Source organism: Oenanthe melanoleuca, chromosome 1A, assembly GCF_029582105.1.
Source record: "Oenanthe melanoleuca isolate GR-GAL-2019-014 chromosome 1A, OMel1.0, whole genome shotgun sequence".
Taxonomy (NCBI): Eukaryota; Metazoa; Chordata; class Aves; order Passeriformes; family Muscicapidae; genus Oenanthe; species Oenanthe melanoleuca.
In genome coordinates, this window is record NC_079334.1 from 56142838 (window position 1) to 56161212 (window position 18375).

The 18375-nt window shown below is 46.3% G+C and overlaps 1 protein-coding gene across 1 annotated transcript in view; it reads left to right on the plus strand.

Moving 5' to 3' along the window:
- The window catches only part of LAMB1 (laminin subunit beta 1), a 42418-nt gene that overhangs the window by 15107 nt on the left and 8936 nt on the right, over positions 1–18375 (plus strand). Inside the window, exons 14-24 of the mRNA XM_056510864.1 lie at positions 2193–2351; positions 3122–3249; positions 3689–3812; positions 4345–4549; positions 4708–4851; positions 4941–5172; positions 5667–5830; positions 6259–6483; positions 7318–7535; positions 7732–7828; positions 16571–16940. Of these exons, the coding sequence (XP_056366839.1) occupies positions 2193–2351; positions 3122–3249; positions 3689–3812; positions 4345–4549; positions 4708–4851; positions 4941–5172; positions 5667–5830; positions 6259–6483; positions 7318–7535; positions 7732–7828; positions 16571–16940 (2066 nt within the window). The remainder of the gene's footprint in view (positions 1–2192; positions 2352–3121; positions 3250–3688; positions 3813–4344; positions 4550–4707; positions 4852–4940; positions 5173–5666; positions 5831–6258; positions 6484–7317; positions 7536–7731; positions 7829–16570; positions 16941–18375) is intronic.

The following is an 18375-nucleotide window of genomic DNA, read 5'->3' on the forward strand; positions in this document are numbered from 1 at the left end:
CTCTGGAGAGGTGTGGGGAAATAGTTTCACCAGTTGTCTCTTATACCCTCTGTGTTTTGCAATTAAAATGTGGGAAACACAAAACTGAAATGTATCAGAAAACCATTAACCTGTAGCTTTTCAATCCTAGTATCAATAAATTATGGAGTAATTTAGGGGGAAGGAATTGCAATTTTTCTTTTTAAACCTATATTTTTGATAATGACTGTACAGTTAGTTTTGTCACCATTCCTCTCTATACCTCACTGCACTTGTACCCACCACATCCACTTCTCCTCTTATCTCAAGAGAGGTGGGACACAGACATTGGCTCTTCTCTTTGGTGCCACTTCACTGGGAGTGAACAAAGCACACATTTAAGCAGATTGCCACAGTTTTTATAGTTTCTGTACCTCCATAATGTATCTTCTATTAACAACTAAAACTATATTGGTTGTGCAAAAAACTGTTTTTATAAGTGAGGTTGCCTCTATCTTGTATTATTTGCCACCATGGTACAACAGAGTCTCTGGTTCTTTCTGCTGCCCATCACACAGCCTTGCTTTCAATTCATTAACAGCAGCTAGGTGATTATATCAATCACTTTTGCCTCCAGCAAGGAGTTAGGGAGATGGAAATAATGTAATGTAATATAAAGTAATGTAATGTAATGTAAAGTAATGTAATGTAAATATAATATAATATAATATAATATAATATAATATAATATAATATAATATAATATAATATAATATAATATAATATAATATAATATAATATAAATCTCTATATTATATTAATCTCTAAAGCAGCAGATCCTTGTCTTCCTACAATCAGGGCACTTGGTGCCCTAATTTATTTATTTTGAGCAAAATGCAGCCATTTTGCAGTTTCAGCCAAGACAGAGAATTTTTGCTCTCATATAACTGCAGAAAGGGAAGACAGAACAGAGCAGAAGCTGTACCCCAGCAGAGGGCATGTAAGCTGGTACAGAGTTTCTGGTGCATTTGTGTCTGCCCAACTGGAGAGGTGGTACCTGAGGCCCTTCTAAGGATGAGGGATGGAGGAGCCCAGCACAAAAATCCACCCTGCCAAACAGAGCAATGGGATATGCTGCTGGTTTCCTTTTGAAACCTTCAGAACAAATGATTTTTAAAAACACCAATATTGAAAAGCTTTTTCACAAATCTGATATAGACTAAAACTCTGAATTCCCAGGTAGGGGCCCAACACAAGACAAAATGCAGTGGCACAGAGCTGCAGGGATTGACAGGCAGTGCCAAGCCCCTGTGCTCCTACAGCTGCACTCCCTTGCTCATGTCCTGCCTGCCATTCTTTCTGGAGAGCTCTGATCTCTGTGTGAAGCCAAAGGCTAATACCTTGCAGTCAGGCTCTATTCAAAGAGTGTGAGAATCCATGAGGGGACATCCTGAGGTGATACGTATATATGTAGACATTTCCTTGCATTTTATCCCTTTCCACTGAAGCAGCTTCCTTAGAAATGCACAGGATGTTGTTCTGTGGAGAGAACTATTTGTGGATACAGATACATTTGTAACAGGAAATTTGAGCACCTGTTTCTATTTTCTGTTATTATTTTCCTCTTCTTTGCTTTATATGAAAAACAGATAAAAAGCCTGACACCTCAGACTGAAAAGGGTGATCTTGTGTTGATTTGGCTAGTAAATACCTATCAATGATTAGGATCTCTGTTCTTTAGTGACACCCTGCTCATTAAAGCCACGATCTACTTTTCCAATGTTATTTTGAGCAGCATTTTGGTTTGAAACAGCCTGGTGTAGTTAGGAAGAAATTAGCACTCAGGCTTGGGTGGTTAATGGAACAGTGATGTGCCACTGCAGTAAATCCTACTGCTACAAGTATGATGTGGAACTCTGTATGGTGTCATAGCTGGTGAATTAGTTACTCACAGCAAGTTTTTTAATTTAATTCTGCACCATAACAGAGAAATAAATGAAGAGTTATGAAGTCTTGTTTTGTTTTATCTCCCCTGCATTTGTTACATTGGCAAGTAAAAAGGCAATGGTGTGCACACGTATGGATTTAAAAGAGAATTTGTGTTGTCTGTGATGCAAACAGTGGATACTGCAATCCAGAAGTCATCCATCAGCAGAACCCCACACTTCATGTACTTCTGTGGGACTTGCAAATTTGACAGATCAGTACTGAAATATCTGTTCCCTGTTTTGTAGGGAGTGAACATAATAGAGCGCCAGTACACACCAGACCGCACACCGTCATGGACAGGCATAGGATTTGTGAGAGTCCCTGAGGGGGCATACCTGGAATTCCACATTGACAACATCCCCTACTCCATGGAGTATGATGTTCTGATCCGCTACGAGCCACAGGTGGGTCTGTGAGTATGGGCACTGCTGCCTCCCAGCAGGTGCTGGCTGTCCTGCCTGGTGCACAACTGACATGAGCCTAGCACTTTAAGGAGCCATCAGGGCTCAAAGACAAGGACAAGTGCTCAGTTAAATGTCTGAGATATGTGAAAATCCAAAATGATGTTGACTGTTTTCTAGTACTGTTTGCTTTAGAGTTTGTTTCACTATGGCATTGTTTCAGCACCTGTTTAATGAGCAAATTAAAAAGTGACAAGTCCCATCAGGACAGATTAGACTATAAATTTGTTATTGGCCAGATGGGCATCGGGTGCCTCAGGAAGCAGATTGCCCATCTTGGGTGTTGAATGCCTGCAGCCAAGAGTTGGCAAGCAGTTGGCTTTGATAATTTGCAGAGTGAAGGGTAAGAGAAAAATCCCTCCATCTCCTTGCCTGGAGTTTGGCAGCAACTAACTGCAGTGAGTACTCAGATATAGGACCCAGAGGTGAGAGGGGGAGATCACCAAACCCCCTGGTGATGCTGTGATGCAGATGGGGCTGCTGGCCACAGGCTCCTTGCTCTCAGCCCACACCTGCAGCTGGTAGATGCCCCACTGATGCTGCAGCTGTAGCCCCATCCTCCCTGAAGCACAGTGACCACTCTGTCTGTGCTCATGCTTTTCCTGGCACAGTGACTACTCTGTCTGTGCTCATGCTTTTCCTGGCCTGAGCTCTGGATTCTTCCAGGAGTTTATGATTATTATTTGATACTGATGAGCGTATTTTTTCCCTAGTTACCTGATCAGTGGGAAAAAGCTGTGATCAGTGTCTCGCGCCCAGGCAAGATTCCCACAGGTAGCCGATGTGGCAACACAGTTCCTGATGATGATAATCAGGTGGTCTCATTGTCACCTGGATCCAGGTTGGTATAACTGGATGGGCAAAAGGAGAGGGAAAAAACCATTTAAAAACTGAAGTACAGTAATGTCACATTTTCAGTTTGCTGTAACCTCTATGAAAATAGGTGAAAATTAATTTCCAGTGGGTTATAAAAAACACATTTATAGTGTGTCTGTAGACTCAAAGCTTTTAAGTTTATTCTAATTTTCTGATACACTTTGTCCACTGAGTAGAGGAAGAGGGAGGTGTTTGCACAGCCTGTGAGTGAACATTGGTTTGACTCTTTACCTTGCTGATAACCTTTTCCGGTTCTGACTTCCAAACCGCCTCTCTTACATCGCAGCTTTTGTTCTGTCAGGTCTTGGCTGCTTTCTGTTATCTTGATTGCTTTATAGGGGCACCCAAAATGCTTTATGGTGCCGTATGTTTGAAGTAAGGACTGTTTCCTGTTCCTCCTTCAGATATGTTGTTCTCCCACGGCCCGTGTGCTTCGAGAAGGGGCTGAATTACACCATCCGCCTGGAGCTGTCCCAGTACTCCTCGGTGGATACGGAGACAGAGAACCCGTACACGCTCATTGACTCTGTGAGCAGAATTTATTTCAGGGATGCTCTGAAAAGCCTCTTAAAAGGAAGTTTGCATCTCCCCTGGCTTGTGTAAATTCATAGTATTTTGCAATGTTGCTTCTTACAGCTGAAGTCAGATTTCAAGTGAACAATGTAATGCAGGATAGGTTTCTTCAAAAGTTCCTCAAAGTATGTGAGTTGTTTTTCTGCTAAGAGGCTTTTGAGGTATTTTGCAGGACTGCAGCTAGTCCACAGACCTATAGTTTCTTTGAAGAGGCTGATGTGTGTGTCATATATGTCATGAAAATCAATGTCAGTGTCAGTCTTCTTTAAAATGGATAGAATTTGGTAGATTTGGTAAGAATTTGTCAGATACCAGAAGTATTCCACCAATGCTAGAGAAATACTGTCATTTACCTTCCAAATTCTGTCTGGCTGTGTGCTTTTTAGCCAAAAAAAAGTTAGAAACTGGGATAATACTGAATTTTCACAATTTTGGTGGAGGCTACTTATAAGTAATGACACTCTGTCATTGTAAAATTGTTTTGTAGCTTGTTCTCATGCCATACTGCAAATCACTGGACATATTCACAGTGGGAGGCTCAGGAGAAGACGTGGTCACGAACAGTGCTTGGGAAACTTTCCAGAGATACCGGTGTTTGGAAAACAGCAGGAGTGTTGTGAAAACTCCCATGACAGATGTCTGCAAGAACATAATATTCAGCATTTCTGCACTGCTGCATGAGACTGCATTATGTATGTAACCATCTACTTGTAGGGCAAACTGTGCCTGGGAGCTGGATGGCGCTTGCAGGCAGAGCAGTTTGCATGGGAAGGCATGTATGTGGGATGAGGCAGGGGATTCGTGTCCTGTGCCACAGTGTTAACTCTCTCCAATGTTTCCCTCTGCTCAGCATGCCAGTGTGACCCTCAGGGCTCCCTGAGTTCAGTGTGTGACCCCAATGGAGGACAGTGCCAGTGTCGTCCCAACGTTGTTGGAAGACAGTGCGACAGATGTGCCCCCGGCACCTTTGGGTTTGGGCCGAGTGGATGCCGACGTATGTTAAACCCTTGGCTCTGGGCTGTGCTGTGGCTGGGGCCCTAAGTTTGTCCCAGAAACTCAGCCCCTCTCCTGCTCTCCTTGCAGCATGCGAGTGCCACGCCCGAGGCTCTTACAACGCCTTCTGCGACGTGGAGACAGGCCAGTGCCACTGCTTCCCTGGCGTGTACGGGCGGCAGTGCGACCGCTGCCTGCCCAGCTTCTGGGGCTTCCCCAGCTGCCAGCCCTGCCACTGCAACGGCCACGCCGACGACTGCAACCCCTACACCGGGGAGTGCCTGAGCTGCCGGGACCACACAACCGGGCACAACTGTGAAAGGTGTGGCACCTGTGCCCTTTTCCTGGCCCCTCTCCTTCCCCTCAGCTGGGTGGGCGTGATGTTCCCCTCTGGTGCTGGTGCTCAGGAGGGTGTTAAGCCACAGGGAAAGTCCCTGGGCCTGGGGACTCAGAGAAGCAGCTGGGAGTGGAGATGTCCTCTTCCCTGCTGCAGCCTTACACCTCACAGTGCCTGCATAAGTGACCAAGAGTGCCTTGCAGGACCCCAGGCCTCTAGCGAGCCATTGCAAGCCTTCTGAGAGGCCTTGCAGTGGCAGGGCTGACATCCACCCTTGGGTCTCCTGCTCCTATGCTGGTGTAAACCAGGCAAATTTGTGTCTGTGGACATAGCTGCTAGGAGTGTGAGTGGTAAGGGAGAGCCATAAGGATGTTTCTGCCCTTTGCTTCTTCACAGTGATAGAGAATCTGAGCTTAGTTACTGCAAGGCTGCAGTGTGTTTGCCTGCAGTCCCTGCATGCTGTGTACCCTGTTGTCCAGGTGCCAGGCTGGCTACTATGGAGACCCCATCCTGGGATCAGGTGACCACTGCCGCCCCTGCCCTTGCCCTGACGGCCCTGAGAGTGGACGCCAGTTTGCCAGTGGCTGTTACCAGGATCCAATCACACTGCAAGTCGTGTGTGTCTGTAGCGTGGGATACATAGGTACTTGGTGGGAGCATGGAGGGGTGGCTGGTCGGGCTGAACCTCTCAGGGACAGGGTATATTCATACTGGTTGGATGTGACCACAGCACCAGTGGGTTGTTGCTGGGGGTTGCCTCACTTGGAAGGTGCCAGGCAGATTGGCTTGTGTAGGTGATGTCAGCACAGCCATGAAGCTCTCTCTCAGTGAAGAGTGGACAGGACAGCACTGGAACCACGGGGATGAGCAGCAGCATGCCTTGGTGCCCTAGGTGGTACCATCCATGCCCTGCACCACATTGCCATGGTCTCACCAAGTGCTGTCTCTGTTTCTTTAAACATGATGCAGTTAATGCCTCCCCAATAATGGTCTTTATTGCTTGGCTGATTACGGGGCTGTGCACTAGGGAGCCGTGATGGCAGTTCCCACTGTGCCTGTTTGTTCACACAGGCAGTCGATGTGATGAATGCGCGTCTGGCTTCTTTGGGAGCCCCGATGAGGTTGGTGGTGCCTGCCAACCTTGCCAGTGCAACAACAACATCGACACCATGGACCCAGAGGCCTGCGACAAGAGGAGCGGAGCATGCCTGAAGTGCCTGTATCACACCGAGGGTGAAAACTGCCACCTCTGCAGAGAGGGCTACTACGGGAGTGCCCTGCAGCAGGACTGCAGAAGTGAGTGGAGACACGGCTGCAGCCCCAGCACCAGCCTCCTCAGGGGCACCTAAACACTTTTTACCCGGGAGCATTAGGGGCAGAGGAAAAACCTTATTACTTCCAGCTGGAGTTGCCTGCAGCTGCCTTGCAGCTGGGTGGGGCTCCTGGCTAGGAGGGGGGCCCTTTACATTTGAGAGGGAGGACAGAGACAGCATTTACATTTGCTGAAAGGAGGAGGATTTTGCAGGACTGGGGCTTCTTACCCTCTTGATACCGGCCTCTGTTTATCTCTTCTCCAGAGATAAAGTGGTGGGGGGAGGGTTTGGCTTTTGTTTACACCATGTCCCTGCAGGAGTGGTTGGGCAGTGGGAATGAGGGCCACGACAGGAAGCTGAAATGGGTGGTGGGGAGGCAGACCCACCTCTCCTGTGGCATCAGGCACAGCTCAGCTTGACAGGTGGGTCCCTGAGCAGGGGAGCTCACTGTTGGCCAGTTGGCCACTTCAAGCAGATCTGCCACCACAGCTGACTGATGAGAGCTGGGCAGACCTGGGCTTTGGTTGTACAGAGGGAGGGAATGGAGGAGAGCAGGGAGGGCTGGCCTGCTTGAATGAGGGACTACTGTGGTCACCTGTGTGCTGGGGCAGAAGCTGTAGAGGTGGCCAGCTGTGGGACTCTGGAGCAGTGCTGGGTGGCATTCAGTGTTGGGTCATCCAGGCCTGGCCATGGCACTGGGACATGCCAGCATGTGCCCACACGTGTGCAGACTCAGAGAATGACCTAGATGCGCAGTCGGGGCAGTCTGGCAGCAGGGGCAGGCTGACATGGAGGTGCCACGCTCTTTCCCTCACAGAGTGTGTCTGCAACTACCTGGGCACTGTGCGGGAGGACTGCGAGGGCTCGGAGAGCTGCCGCTGCGAGGCGGCCACGGGGCAGTGCCGCTGCCTGCCCAACGTGGTGGGGCAGACGTGTGACCGCTGTGCCCCCCACACGTGGCGCCTGGCCAGCGGCACGGGCTGCGAGCACTGCGACTGCGACCCCGTGCGCTCCCTGGGCCCGGCCTGCAACGAGGTGAGGGAGTGGGATGAGGTGAGGGAGTGGGGGCGAGGTGAGGATGAGGGAATGGGGGCGAGGTGAGGGTGAGGGAGCGGGGGGCGTGAGGTGAGGGAGCAGAGTGAGTGCCCCAGGCCTGGCCTCTGCTCTGGTGCGGGGTTGAGCTGCAGAGTGGCTCACTTCTCCTGATGAGTTTGGTTTTTGGCTTTGGCAGTTCACAGGGCAGTGCCACTGCATGCCAGGTTTTGGAGGCCGGACCTGCCGGGAGTGCCAGGAGCTCTTCTGGGGTGACCCAAGCGTGGAGTGCTTAGGTGAGTCCAACCCTGGTGCCTGCTTCACCTGCTCCTTTTGGAAATGTCTGTGTGGCAGGACACACCATCACAGCCTGGTTCACTGGGACACCCCTGCCAGGAGCAGCCCTCTTGAGCCTTGGAAAAGAGGGAAAAAGGCACAGTGGCGTCTGCCCTGGTGTTTTGGTGCCTTGCAGGATGGGACATGTGGCAGGAGCCCAGCCCTGTACTTGTCTGTGCTTTTCTTGTCTGACCTTTACTTAGAAACAAGCCTCTCTGTTTAGAAGCAACTCTTCCTTAAGGGTGAGGTTGCAATGCTGTCAGGTAAGCCGGCTTGGTAAGAAAACATCAGAAAACATCACAAACATTTGAGTTTGAGAATTGGTCTGGAAACCAGTTTCCTTTGCCTTTCAATTGTATGTAGCTGAAGACCACTGTCTCTTGTGTCTTTTTACAGAGACTGGGTTTTTTTTATTTAGTAGGAGACTTTCCTTATATTTCAGACTAAAAGAAAGGAGAAAGCAGAGACCATGCAGTGGGTTAGCCATTGCTAAGTGCTGCAAAACAGAACGCCATGGAGTAGGTTGTTTAGAAAACTGGATGGCCTCGTCCTTTCATTATAAACAAGTCTGTTCATTAGCTGGAAAAGAAACTTTAAACATTGTCCAGACCAGAACAAACTTGTATCTCTGATCTGTTCAAATAGGTGCCTTTGCCAGGAGTGTTTGCAATAGATTAAGGTATTTTTTCCTGCAGGGAGGAATGTGCTTGCTGTGGTCTTTAATAATTCCCTTACAATAGAGATACCTTAGAGCCCATTATCTTGGTAGATAGGCAGGTCACAGCTACTTGGTTACTGCAGCAGATGAAAGGACTAGGGAATTGTCCCAGTTCCTGAGTACATATTGGGTTTCTTGGGGGAAAGGCTGCCTTTGGAGAGGCTGTGTGTGTTCTGACATGGTAAGGGGTGTGCTGACCCTGCTGGCTCCAGGGCAGGGATTGTTTCTTGCTATCAGTTGTCTCCATCAAGGTTTATTGATGGAGTCCATCTGCATACCTTATCAGCAGGATTTTTCAGCATACCATCATTTCTGATCTCTCATGGTTTCTCTGTATTTTGAACAAGTGAAAACCTGTTTTAATGTTTCTAAAGAGAGAAAATCTTCTTCAGAGCCTGTTTTTACCGTGCAAGATCTACTCTCCACTTACAGCCTGCCATCCCTTCTGTGCCCTAGTGATGAGGGAGACTCTCTGAGGTGGAAAGACAGATTTTTCCCTCATGATTACATCCAACAGGAGCTCTGTGTGGCAGGTGGAGAGAGCTGCTGCCCAGGGCTGAGCAGTGGCAGCCTGTGGTGTGATGCTCTGGACGGGCTCCAAGCGTGTGCTCGCTCGTGGAACACATCCAGCTGGGTGGTGCTGCAGGCTCTCCCTGGTGTGCTGGGGTCAGTGCCTCCTGCCTGTCTCCTATCTTTCCTTGGCAAGAAGACAATTGACTTCTCAACCCTCATTTAGCCCTGGGGAGTGAGTGGTGATGTTCAGGCTGGCAGAGCTGCAGCTGCTGTGTGGGCAGGTAGCAGTTCTCAGGGGTAAGCGAGTTGCAAGCAAACTGGAAAACTGTGCCGTTTAAGGAGCTGCTGGAGTGTCCCTGGAAAATAGCTGAGATCTGGCCTGCAGCCAAAGTGCAGCTGGAACTGAGACAAGGCTTTGTCACAAAGATGTCTGCTCCAGTTGCAGGGAGCATGTGGACCCCTGCCATGGCATTTGCCACCTGGCGTGTTCCTGCTGGTTCAAGCAGCCAGTATAGCCACATTTTGTGCTGCATTCAGGGGCAAAATAGAAACCAATCTGGATAGGGAAGAGCAAAAACTAAACCATGTGAGTGTGGACACAGTCTTCACCAAGCTGATGCAGAGGTGTGGATATTGCTCCCAAGGACTCCAGCGTGGGATCCTCCACTCTCTCGGGCAAGCGGCTTCTGCTCAAGGTTGGAAACCACAGGGTGAATCAGTTACTCCAAGGATGGTGTGATCTCTTTACGAGAGGTCTTCAGGTTGTTGGCATCAAGAAACACAAGCTCCTGATAAGAAATGGGGCAATCCTGCTCATGGTGGCTTGACAACCATTACAACATTAAAAAATCCCAAGTGTCTGCAAATAAGCTCTGGATATAGCTGTGTGGAGATGTGCAAAATCACCCATCTAGGACAGGCTGCAGCTCTCCATAGGTTCTCACACTTGTAGCAGCAGTGAGTTGTGGATGTGGCCCAGGGACCCAGTACACACTCTACTGGAAACCAGGCTCTTGGGCACTCTTCCCTGCCATCCCCATTGCCAGCTGCTGCCTGTGATGTCTTTTCTAGAAACCTTGGTAAGATCAGACATGGTGAAGCAGAATACAGGGAAAGCAGGTTTTATACCTGCTCTGGGTGCTTTGATTTACAGTCTGTGACCCTTGTTGTGGAGGGAAATTGTCATCTGCTGTCTCCCCTCTGCATGTCCACACAGATCACACTGGCACCACACCACTGGAGTGAACCCTCTTGAATCCACAGCACCCACAAATGTCCACTGGGGATTACACACCACAGAGCACCTTGGGCTGGGTCTTCAGAGACTGCTTACTCCCTATGCTTTGATAAAGCACAATATTCTCTCATTGAACTGAACATAATGCCTGAAACAAGCACAGCAGAGGGCATAGAGGATGGGGAAGAGCCCAGCATTGTTCTCTTGGCCTCAAGCAGGTCCCTGGGAGGATTACAGTGGGCAGGAGCTGTGCTGTGAGCATTGCCTGCTCCGGGGGCAGTGCCAGCCCCTTGGCAGGACTCTCCTGCCATTGCTCCAGCCTCGAGCTGTCTGCAGCTCCGCATGAGCCTGTGTGTGAACGTGTGTGTGTACATAAAAGTCCTCCCTAAGGTAGTAAATAATAGCACTACAGAGTTCATCAAATTCAAGTCTCCCAGGCATTCTGCTGGAGCTTTTCCAAAGCCTGGCAACTAAAGTGCAGGACTCTGCATGCTGAGTTCTGCACCAGCTTCAACCCACAAAGCACGTCTCCAGCAGAAGGCTCCAGGCTCCTGGAAGCATGAGATGTGGAGTGGCTGCAGATGCAGCTCAAACAATGCCTTTGCACAATAGATGTTTTTTAAAGTTTATGTTTCATCTAATATGAAGGAGATGACAATTTTAGTGTTATGACTGTTGTAATAAATTGAGCAAGCAGACCAGAGTGCAGTTAGTAGGAGATACTGTGTGAGATTGGAAGTTAGGTGGTGTTGCTACAGCCCCTTCACAAGAAGCATGTCCTGTGCTGGACATGAGTATCAAGTCCTATTGTAAAATCACAGAATTTAATTGAACTGCAATGAAAAAAAGTCATGTTTAAGTCAAATACACACTGCTTACATTGACAAGAATGTTGTTTTTCTCTGTTTTTAGTCTTTGCTATGTGGCTGTGCAGAAACAGCTGTTCACTGAAAATTACCCTATTGCCATTTAAGAATAAGTTTTGTCGTCTTAAAATTTAACTCCTGGGTCTTAAACTAGTCACATAGGCTGCTTTTATAGGAGGTGTTTTTGGTGTTGAGAGAAGGCTACCAAATGTTTCCTTCTGTAAGAAGTGTCTAAAGGAAGTCAGACAAATTCTGTACTAAAGCAAATATAACTTTCACTTTGAGTTTCATGATTTTAATTGACCTAGAGTTATAAAATATTGTAATATGTATTGATTGTCTCCAGAAAACTATCCTTTTGGCATGGTCTGCTAGCATGTTAAGATGTAGCACAACTCCAGTAATTTTAGGCTGGGATCTTATCTTAACATTCCTACTGAAAATCATAATGCTGAGGAGTTAGCACTATGCTTGCAGGGTAATTTGAATCAATAGCTGATTATTCAGAAGAAATTTGCTAGCTCTGCAAAACTTTTTGTTGAACAAATTGTTGAATGGTTTTCTTATCACAGTACCTCACTACCACTGGGAGATGATGCCAGGAAATCATGTTTGAACAAAACCTTTGTATTTTTTCTGTGGGGGAGTTAGACATTTGATGCTCGCCACCCTCAGTCTCAAATAGTAAAGAAAATATTTCTGGAAAAATTCTTTCTATTTGGTGTAGGATGATGTACAACACTTGTTTGCTCTTGGCATCCCCCAGTAAGGAATTGAACACTGATATTGTTCTTCATACAGCCCATTCAGTATCCATTCTATCACCTCTGCTGTAGTACCAAGTGCTCTGACACACCTGAGTTTAAATTAAATGATGTGCAAATATATTGCATATTGAATTACAGTAGTTAATATGGAAGCGAGTTCTAAATGTTTTAAATCAGAGGAAAAGATAGCAGAGCTGTCAGAGTAGGTGAAAGGTAAAGCAATTCATAGATCCTTTTGAGCTTAAAGCAAACCTCTCAAGATAGAGGAGAAATCCCAAAGAAGAAAATAACTTAGGTTTTTACATGACTGCATTTGGTATACATGTTTGATGTTACTTCTATCTTTAGGATCAGGAAAAAAGAGGAGGAGAAATGCACTGATGAAGGTGATACAAAAATTACCCATAGATATTCAGTATCTGCATGCACATACATGCACATGCATTTGTAAACAAATACAGCTACAATCCTTTATGCTCATAATCTGCTAATCAGCAGATCCTGACTGAAGAATTTGGCTAAAACTTTTCCTGTCAAAAATATGATTTCCCTGAAGTTGAAGTATGCCACAGAAGAATTGCTGATTGAGTTATATGCTCAAAGAAAACAATACGCCCAGTTCCAAAATGACATTTCAAAACAGAAACCTATTGTTTAATTCAGTAAATGCTCCTTTGAAAACCCTTAAATCTTGGGCCAATGCTTTCAAAAGACTTCTTTTCCTCCACTGTGTTTTCCATGGGAGGTACTGCAATGTCCTGCTCTGCTTACAGATTTGTAGACTGTCTAACACTGATCTTCAGCACAAGCAGCCGTTTCTGCATTAACTTTTCAGCCCTTCACTTTGGCTTTGGGCCATTTGTCTGCATGAAGGGGGAGTAATCAAGCATTTGTCTTGAAGGCATTTCCAACTCAAAGTGGTCAAGGCATCCAAGTATCTTGAAGTAAGCTCAACATCTGTTTGATTTTACAGTGAAAAATTAACTACTTTTACAGTTTCTTGTCATGTAAGCATAGGGAAGCCACAAAAAGGAGTTTACAGGACTTTGCCTTTCCCCATACCACTCTGATAATAGCTGCTGGTAGCTACTGAGCCACATCTGAAACATTTCTGCATCCCTAGATGTGCCTGTTTGTTTCTTGTTCTTGAAAAAGTTCAGATAACCCAGACAGATGCTGACACTGGATGTGCTGTATTACATCAGATTTAGGAGTGTGCTGGTTGGAGACAAAATCTCCTGAGCAAAGCAATACTTTGAAGGTTGTGTTTGAGTTAGCCTGTTTGGGTACAGCAGAAGCAAAACTGCTGTAATAGCAGTCTCAGTCTAGACTGCTTCTGAGTCACACAATGGACATAGGAATAGTTGGACATAAAAAAGGAGGTGTTGGAGGAACAAGAACTCTGCTGTGGCTAGAAGTGATGGTGGTGGTTTGACTTTGGTCAAAATGATACTGGGCATGATGTGCTGATTGTTCTGACATGGTATTGGATCTGTTTCTAGCAGGTGGTAGGAATCAAGTTATCTCTGATATTCGCATCTCAGTTCATTAGCAATGATAACTGAATGTCACAGGAATTTTTTTGGTGTATGTGCACCCACCATCATGAATGATGGATGCATAACTCAGTTGTTGTTTCATGAGCTATTTGCCAATCCTGTAGCAGCCTTTTCCAGTCTATGCCAGCTTGGAGGTCCTCCTTGCCTTTCACATACATCCTGCCACTGTTACTATGCTTTTGTTCCTTTAGGATGAAGTCATGCCCTTCAGTCAGAGAGACTGAAGCTAGCAGGTTCTTGGCAGGCAGGCATTGCCTGAGGCAGAGGTGAGAGCTGGCAACTGAGCTATTTGCCTGGTGGATTGCAGTGTTTAAGGTGCTCCTCACTACCTAGAAGGCTTTACATGATCTTGGCTTGGGCTTGCTTTCCTTCTCTTGAGAACTAGCCACAACTGAAATGAGTAGAGAGTTTGACCCCACCATGGCATAAAGGGAAGGTGCTGTTCTTCAGTGGCCTTGAATGTGCTCCTTGCTGGGGTGTAAATGCCTGGTGGTGGTGTCCAGGGCACAAGGTACAGGACCCATCCACTAGAGGTGTTAGAGATGGTTAGGGGTGAAAGCTGGCGTGGTCCTGTATATGGTTAATGTCTTGGGAAGATAAAAAGAAGAGGAAGAACAATATGAAATCAGCACTTTTGAAAGCCATTTTATATGCATTTCATTCAGGGAACAGAGGTAATTCAGAGCTAGGATTGCCTGCTTCTGGGCTTGATAAAAAATCTTAAAATGGAGAAATAACACACAGCAATGTTTCTAGCTGCCTTGTAAAATTTTCTCATGGTCCTGCAAAGCTCGATTTGGGAGTTTCGTAGGACTGGATTCTTCCATCTGTTGTGCTGCATTTAGAATAAATTTTTTGCTCTTACCATCCCCCAACAGAGGCAGCTGTGGAGTTTGGGTTTTCACTTTGCAAACAGTATGTTAGTACCTAAATTCTTTTCTCTTCTTCCCTAGTATTTTCTGGTTCCAGAGATTTTGGAATCCACTTTACCATGTAAATGCTACTAAAGCCATGTCATCTGCTTTTCCTGAACATGCAAGTATTCAGGAGTAGAATTACCAACATGGGGTTAGGTTTTTCTTTTTTACACATTAAGCCTTTTAAATCCACAAGTAAATATAGTGATCTGATTTGCCAGCAGCAAGTATTCATGTAACTTGATCAGACCTCAGGATCTTTGAGAAAACCACATGCCATTTAGCCTCTTTCTATACAGAGGAATTTGGACAATTCATCATTATACTGAGGGCCTTATTAGTTGACAGAAGGGTTAACTGACCTTCAAACAGGAACTCAACGGTTTGCCTGCAGGGAACATATTCCATGGTGAGTTGACTACTTAAGCACTTTCGATGTAAAGTAAAAACAATCTCTTGTGTCAGGGTATAATTCAAAGAACAAAGGACCATTTTGCTCAATTGTGCAGGCAGCAGAAGTTATTTTTGTCTCTTGCCTGTCATATTCACGTTGTACAAGAAAGTCGTTTTGTTGAGGAATGATTTGTTCTGCTGAGGTTCTTTGTGTAATTTTTGAACTGGAGACCACCACTGTGTTCTGTCATTGAAGCAAACAATGTACAGTCTTGAAAACAGCTTTGTGTTTTGTCCTATTTTCAAGGGGGCATTTGCTTTGGGTGTGTGAATTGATTTATGGGCCCTTTTGAGCTATTTAACTGCCTTCAAAAATGCCTGGTAAATGGATGTGTAAGTGAGGGGTTTTATCAGGTATGTCAGTCCTTTTCCTGTTAAAGGAACATGTGCTTGACCTGTTTCGGGTGCACTCTGCCATAATGATAGGTAGATGATGTGCATATTTTCAAAGCCTCTCTTTTTGTTGCTGGCTGCCATCTCTTTATTAAAAGTGTTGCATGTTGCTGGTGTCCTCTGTTGCTGCCTCTTTCTGTGTAATTAAGGAGGTCAAGTGGCAGCCTCACTGCATGGAAAATCTTCTCCTGATAGCACTACTGTGTACAAAGCATGTCTGTGCTTTCAGCAGTGACAGTGCATCACGAAGTTAATTGAGTAACTTCTCTCTGTGGTTCGTGCCAAAGAAGTGCATTTCGTGAAGGTGTGAATCCTAACTCTGAAGTTGGTGCTCAAAGTATGAAATAATTTTAAAAACATTATAAATCTGTTAAGGGTCCTCATTTCCACTGAGGGTGACAAACACTACAAGGCTGCCCATGACCACATTCTTTGTTCCATTCTACTTTTCACTGCCAGATTTTTTTCTGATTTTCTGTATACTCAAAATGTCAGCCCAGTGCCACGCTCCTCAATGTGTCTTGTGAATGTTTTCCCATTATCCATGGCAGGAGTATGTTCTGAGCCAGTCCTTGTACCTCTGCCTAGAAGATCTCACAAGGGCTTTTGCTCCATAGGCTTGTCCTGTTCTTGGAAGTCGATTCAGCTTTTAGCACCCACAGTGCCTTACAGAGGAGCTCCTCCACTTAACCAAGTGCTGTGTAATCAGATATCTTGGTTTAGTGTGCTGTTTGTGGGAGGGGCAGGGAAAGATAGTTGGGTTTTGATCTGCAGGATTCCTCACCTGGCTTACTCTTTTGCGGAGGAGACAGCAAATGGTTGTTCCTAGTTCAGTTTTGCTTTTTCACTCTTGGTTTACTCTTAAGCCTTCTGCTGTGTGCCTGTCTGCCATTTCTCTTCCTGTCCTGAGAGCCTTGCTCTACTCACTCTTCATTGTAGGAGAGAAACTGGGATTTTTGTTTTTAGTTGCTATCCAACTGACATCTGAACGTTTCAACAAGTGATGTCCATCCTTGCTCTGTTAGTGTTCTTATTTCCAAGATGTGCAAATCCTGGTCTCTAATCTTAGAGTTATTTCCCCATTTCTCTTCCTTTTCTCACTCACACTTGCTACTTCCATGCACAAGTGATACATCCATAATTAGCTTTTTACAGTGATCACGTCTGTATTAATCTCACCACTTTCTTATAACTGATTTATTTTCCACCCTGCCAACTTCAGAGTCATTTCCCTCTCCATGAAGGGAGAGGCCTTGACATGTGCCTTTTCTCCTCCCAGCATGTGATTGCAACCCTCGTGGCATCCAGACCCCGCAGTGTGACCGTGCCACTGGGCAGTGCATCTGCAATGAAGGGGTGGAAGGGCTGCACTGTGACAAGTGCTCCCGGGGCTACTCCGGCTTCTTCCCTGACTGCGTGCCGTGCCACCAGTGCTTTGCCCTCTGGGATGTGATCATCAGCGAGCTGGCTAATAGGACCCAGCAGTTCTTGGACAGGGCTAATACCCTAAAAATCACTGGAGTCACTGGCCCATACCAGCAGACACTCAACACACTGGAGGAGAAGCTCACTGAAATTAAAACCATCATCGCTCAAAACCCAGCAGCTGAGCCCCTGAAGAACATTGGGAATCTCTTTGAGGAAGCAGAGTGAGTACAGCTGTAGTTGCATGGATAGCCTGTCCTGGGAAGGAGTGGGAGTTCCAGTGAGCTGGGATTTACTTGAGTGATGTCCCCATGCTGGGCTGGGGGTGCTCTGGTTTGACTCCTCTGGCTGTGTGAGGGTACTGTGGCTCCTGGAGCACCTCTCCATGCTCAGCACTGGCATGTGAGTGCCCATCCTGGGAGCAGAAACTTGGCCAGGGCAGGCAGGAGCAGTGCAGCTGCCAGCAGTGCTGGGCTGGGGTTGTCCTGCTCCCACTGCTCTCCAGGCAGCTAATTACCACGGAGCCACTCATGCTTGTCTTGTGCTGCCCCAGGGCAAAGGACAAACACTGCTATTATGTGAGAGAATGAAGAGGGGGAGAGATTAAATTCCTGGATTTCCGAGTGTAGCTGATGAGTTGGAAACTTGGGCTTCTTTCCACACTCTGAGCACGTGTGGGGGAAGCACCAGGTTTTTAACAAGGATTGTTTCCATTTTTCTCAGAGTAGAAGCCTTGTATTTTCTTTTAGGGTTAAGCATACAAAAGATGGTAGTCTGGAGATGGGGCAGCCTAACATTAAGTTGGATTACAGAGGCTTTCTAGCCCTGTCTGCAACTGCTCCAACTTGCTTGTGCATTGTAAAGGGATCTGCACAAAGCAAAGGGGTGAGGATTAAAGCACAAATGTCTCAATTAGGATAAGTTTGTGTCCTACAGCTCCCCTCCCTCCTGCTGGAGAGCTGATGGTTGCTGCTGCTTCTGGGCTCTGTGTGTATTGAGGGAGGTCAGAGCAGCTGCTCTGATCCTAACATACTGCTGCTTTTCCCTAGCATACCTTATGGTATCTGTTCTTGCTCTTCTCAGGCTGTCTACAAAAGTACTGGGTTTTGGAGGAATCCTGGAAAACAGCAAGCTTTTGGGCTATTGAGAGAGCTGTAAATTGATCTTAGATCTTAAATACTGCCTTGATTCTTTCAGAATGAGGAAATGCTTGGCTTGATGGGATCACCATGCATGGGAATAGCTTCCTATGCCCACTTCTGTTCCACAGCAGCTTTGACATGTAATACTCGCTTTTCCTTTTAGGGTCATCCCACTAGCTAATGCCTGTTCCATGTCTCACTGAATGAATGCTTAGAGCAAGAGGTTTTCCTTCAAAACCCTGGTGAGGAGGGATCTTTACAGAAGAGTTTAAAGAATCCATTGTGTTAAAGCTAAGGTTTTCCCCTCCCTGCTTCTTGAAGTTCAAATGTGTCTGATGAGCTCGTAGGAATCAAAACTACATTTGAGCTGTGTGGGATGGGAAGCAAATTATGTATGGATCATAGTAGTCAACTCTGACCTATGCAGTTGCCATGATACAAGAGCATTACACCAGTCCTCTGGAATCTCCCTCCAGTTAATCTTACACAAAGCAGCTGTTTTCTGAGCAATTTGGTG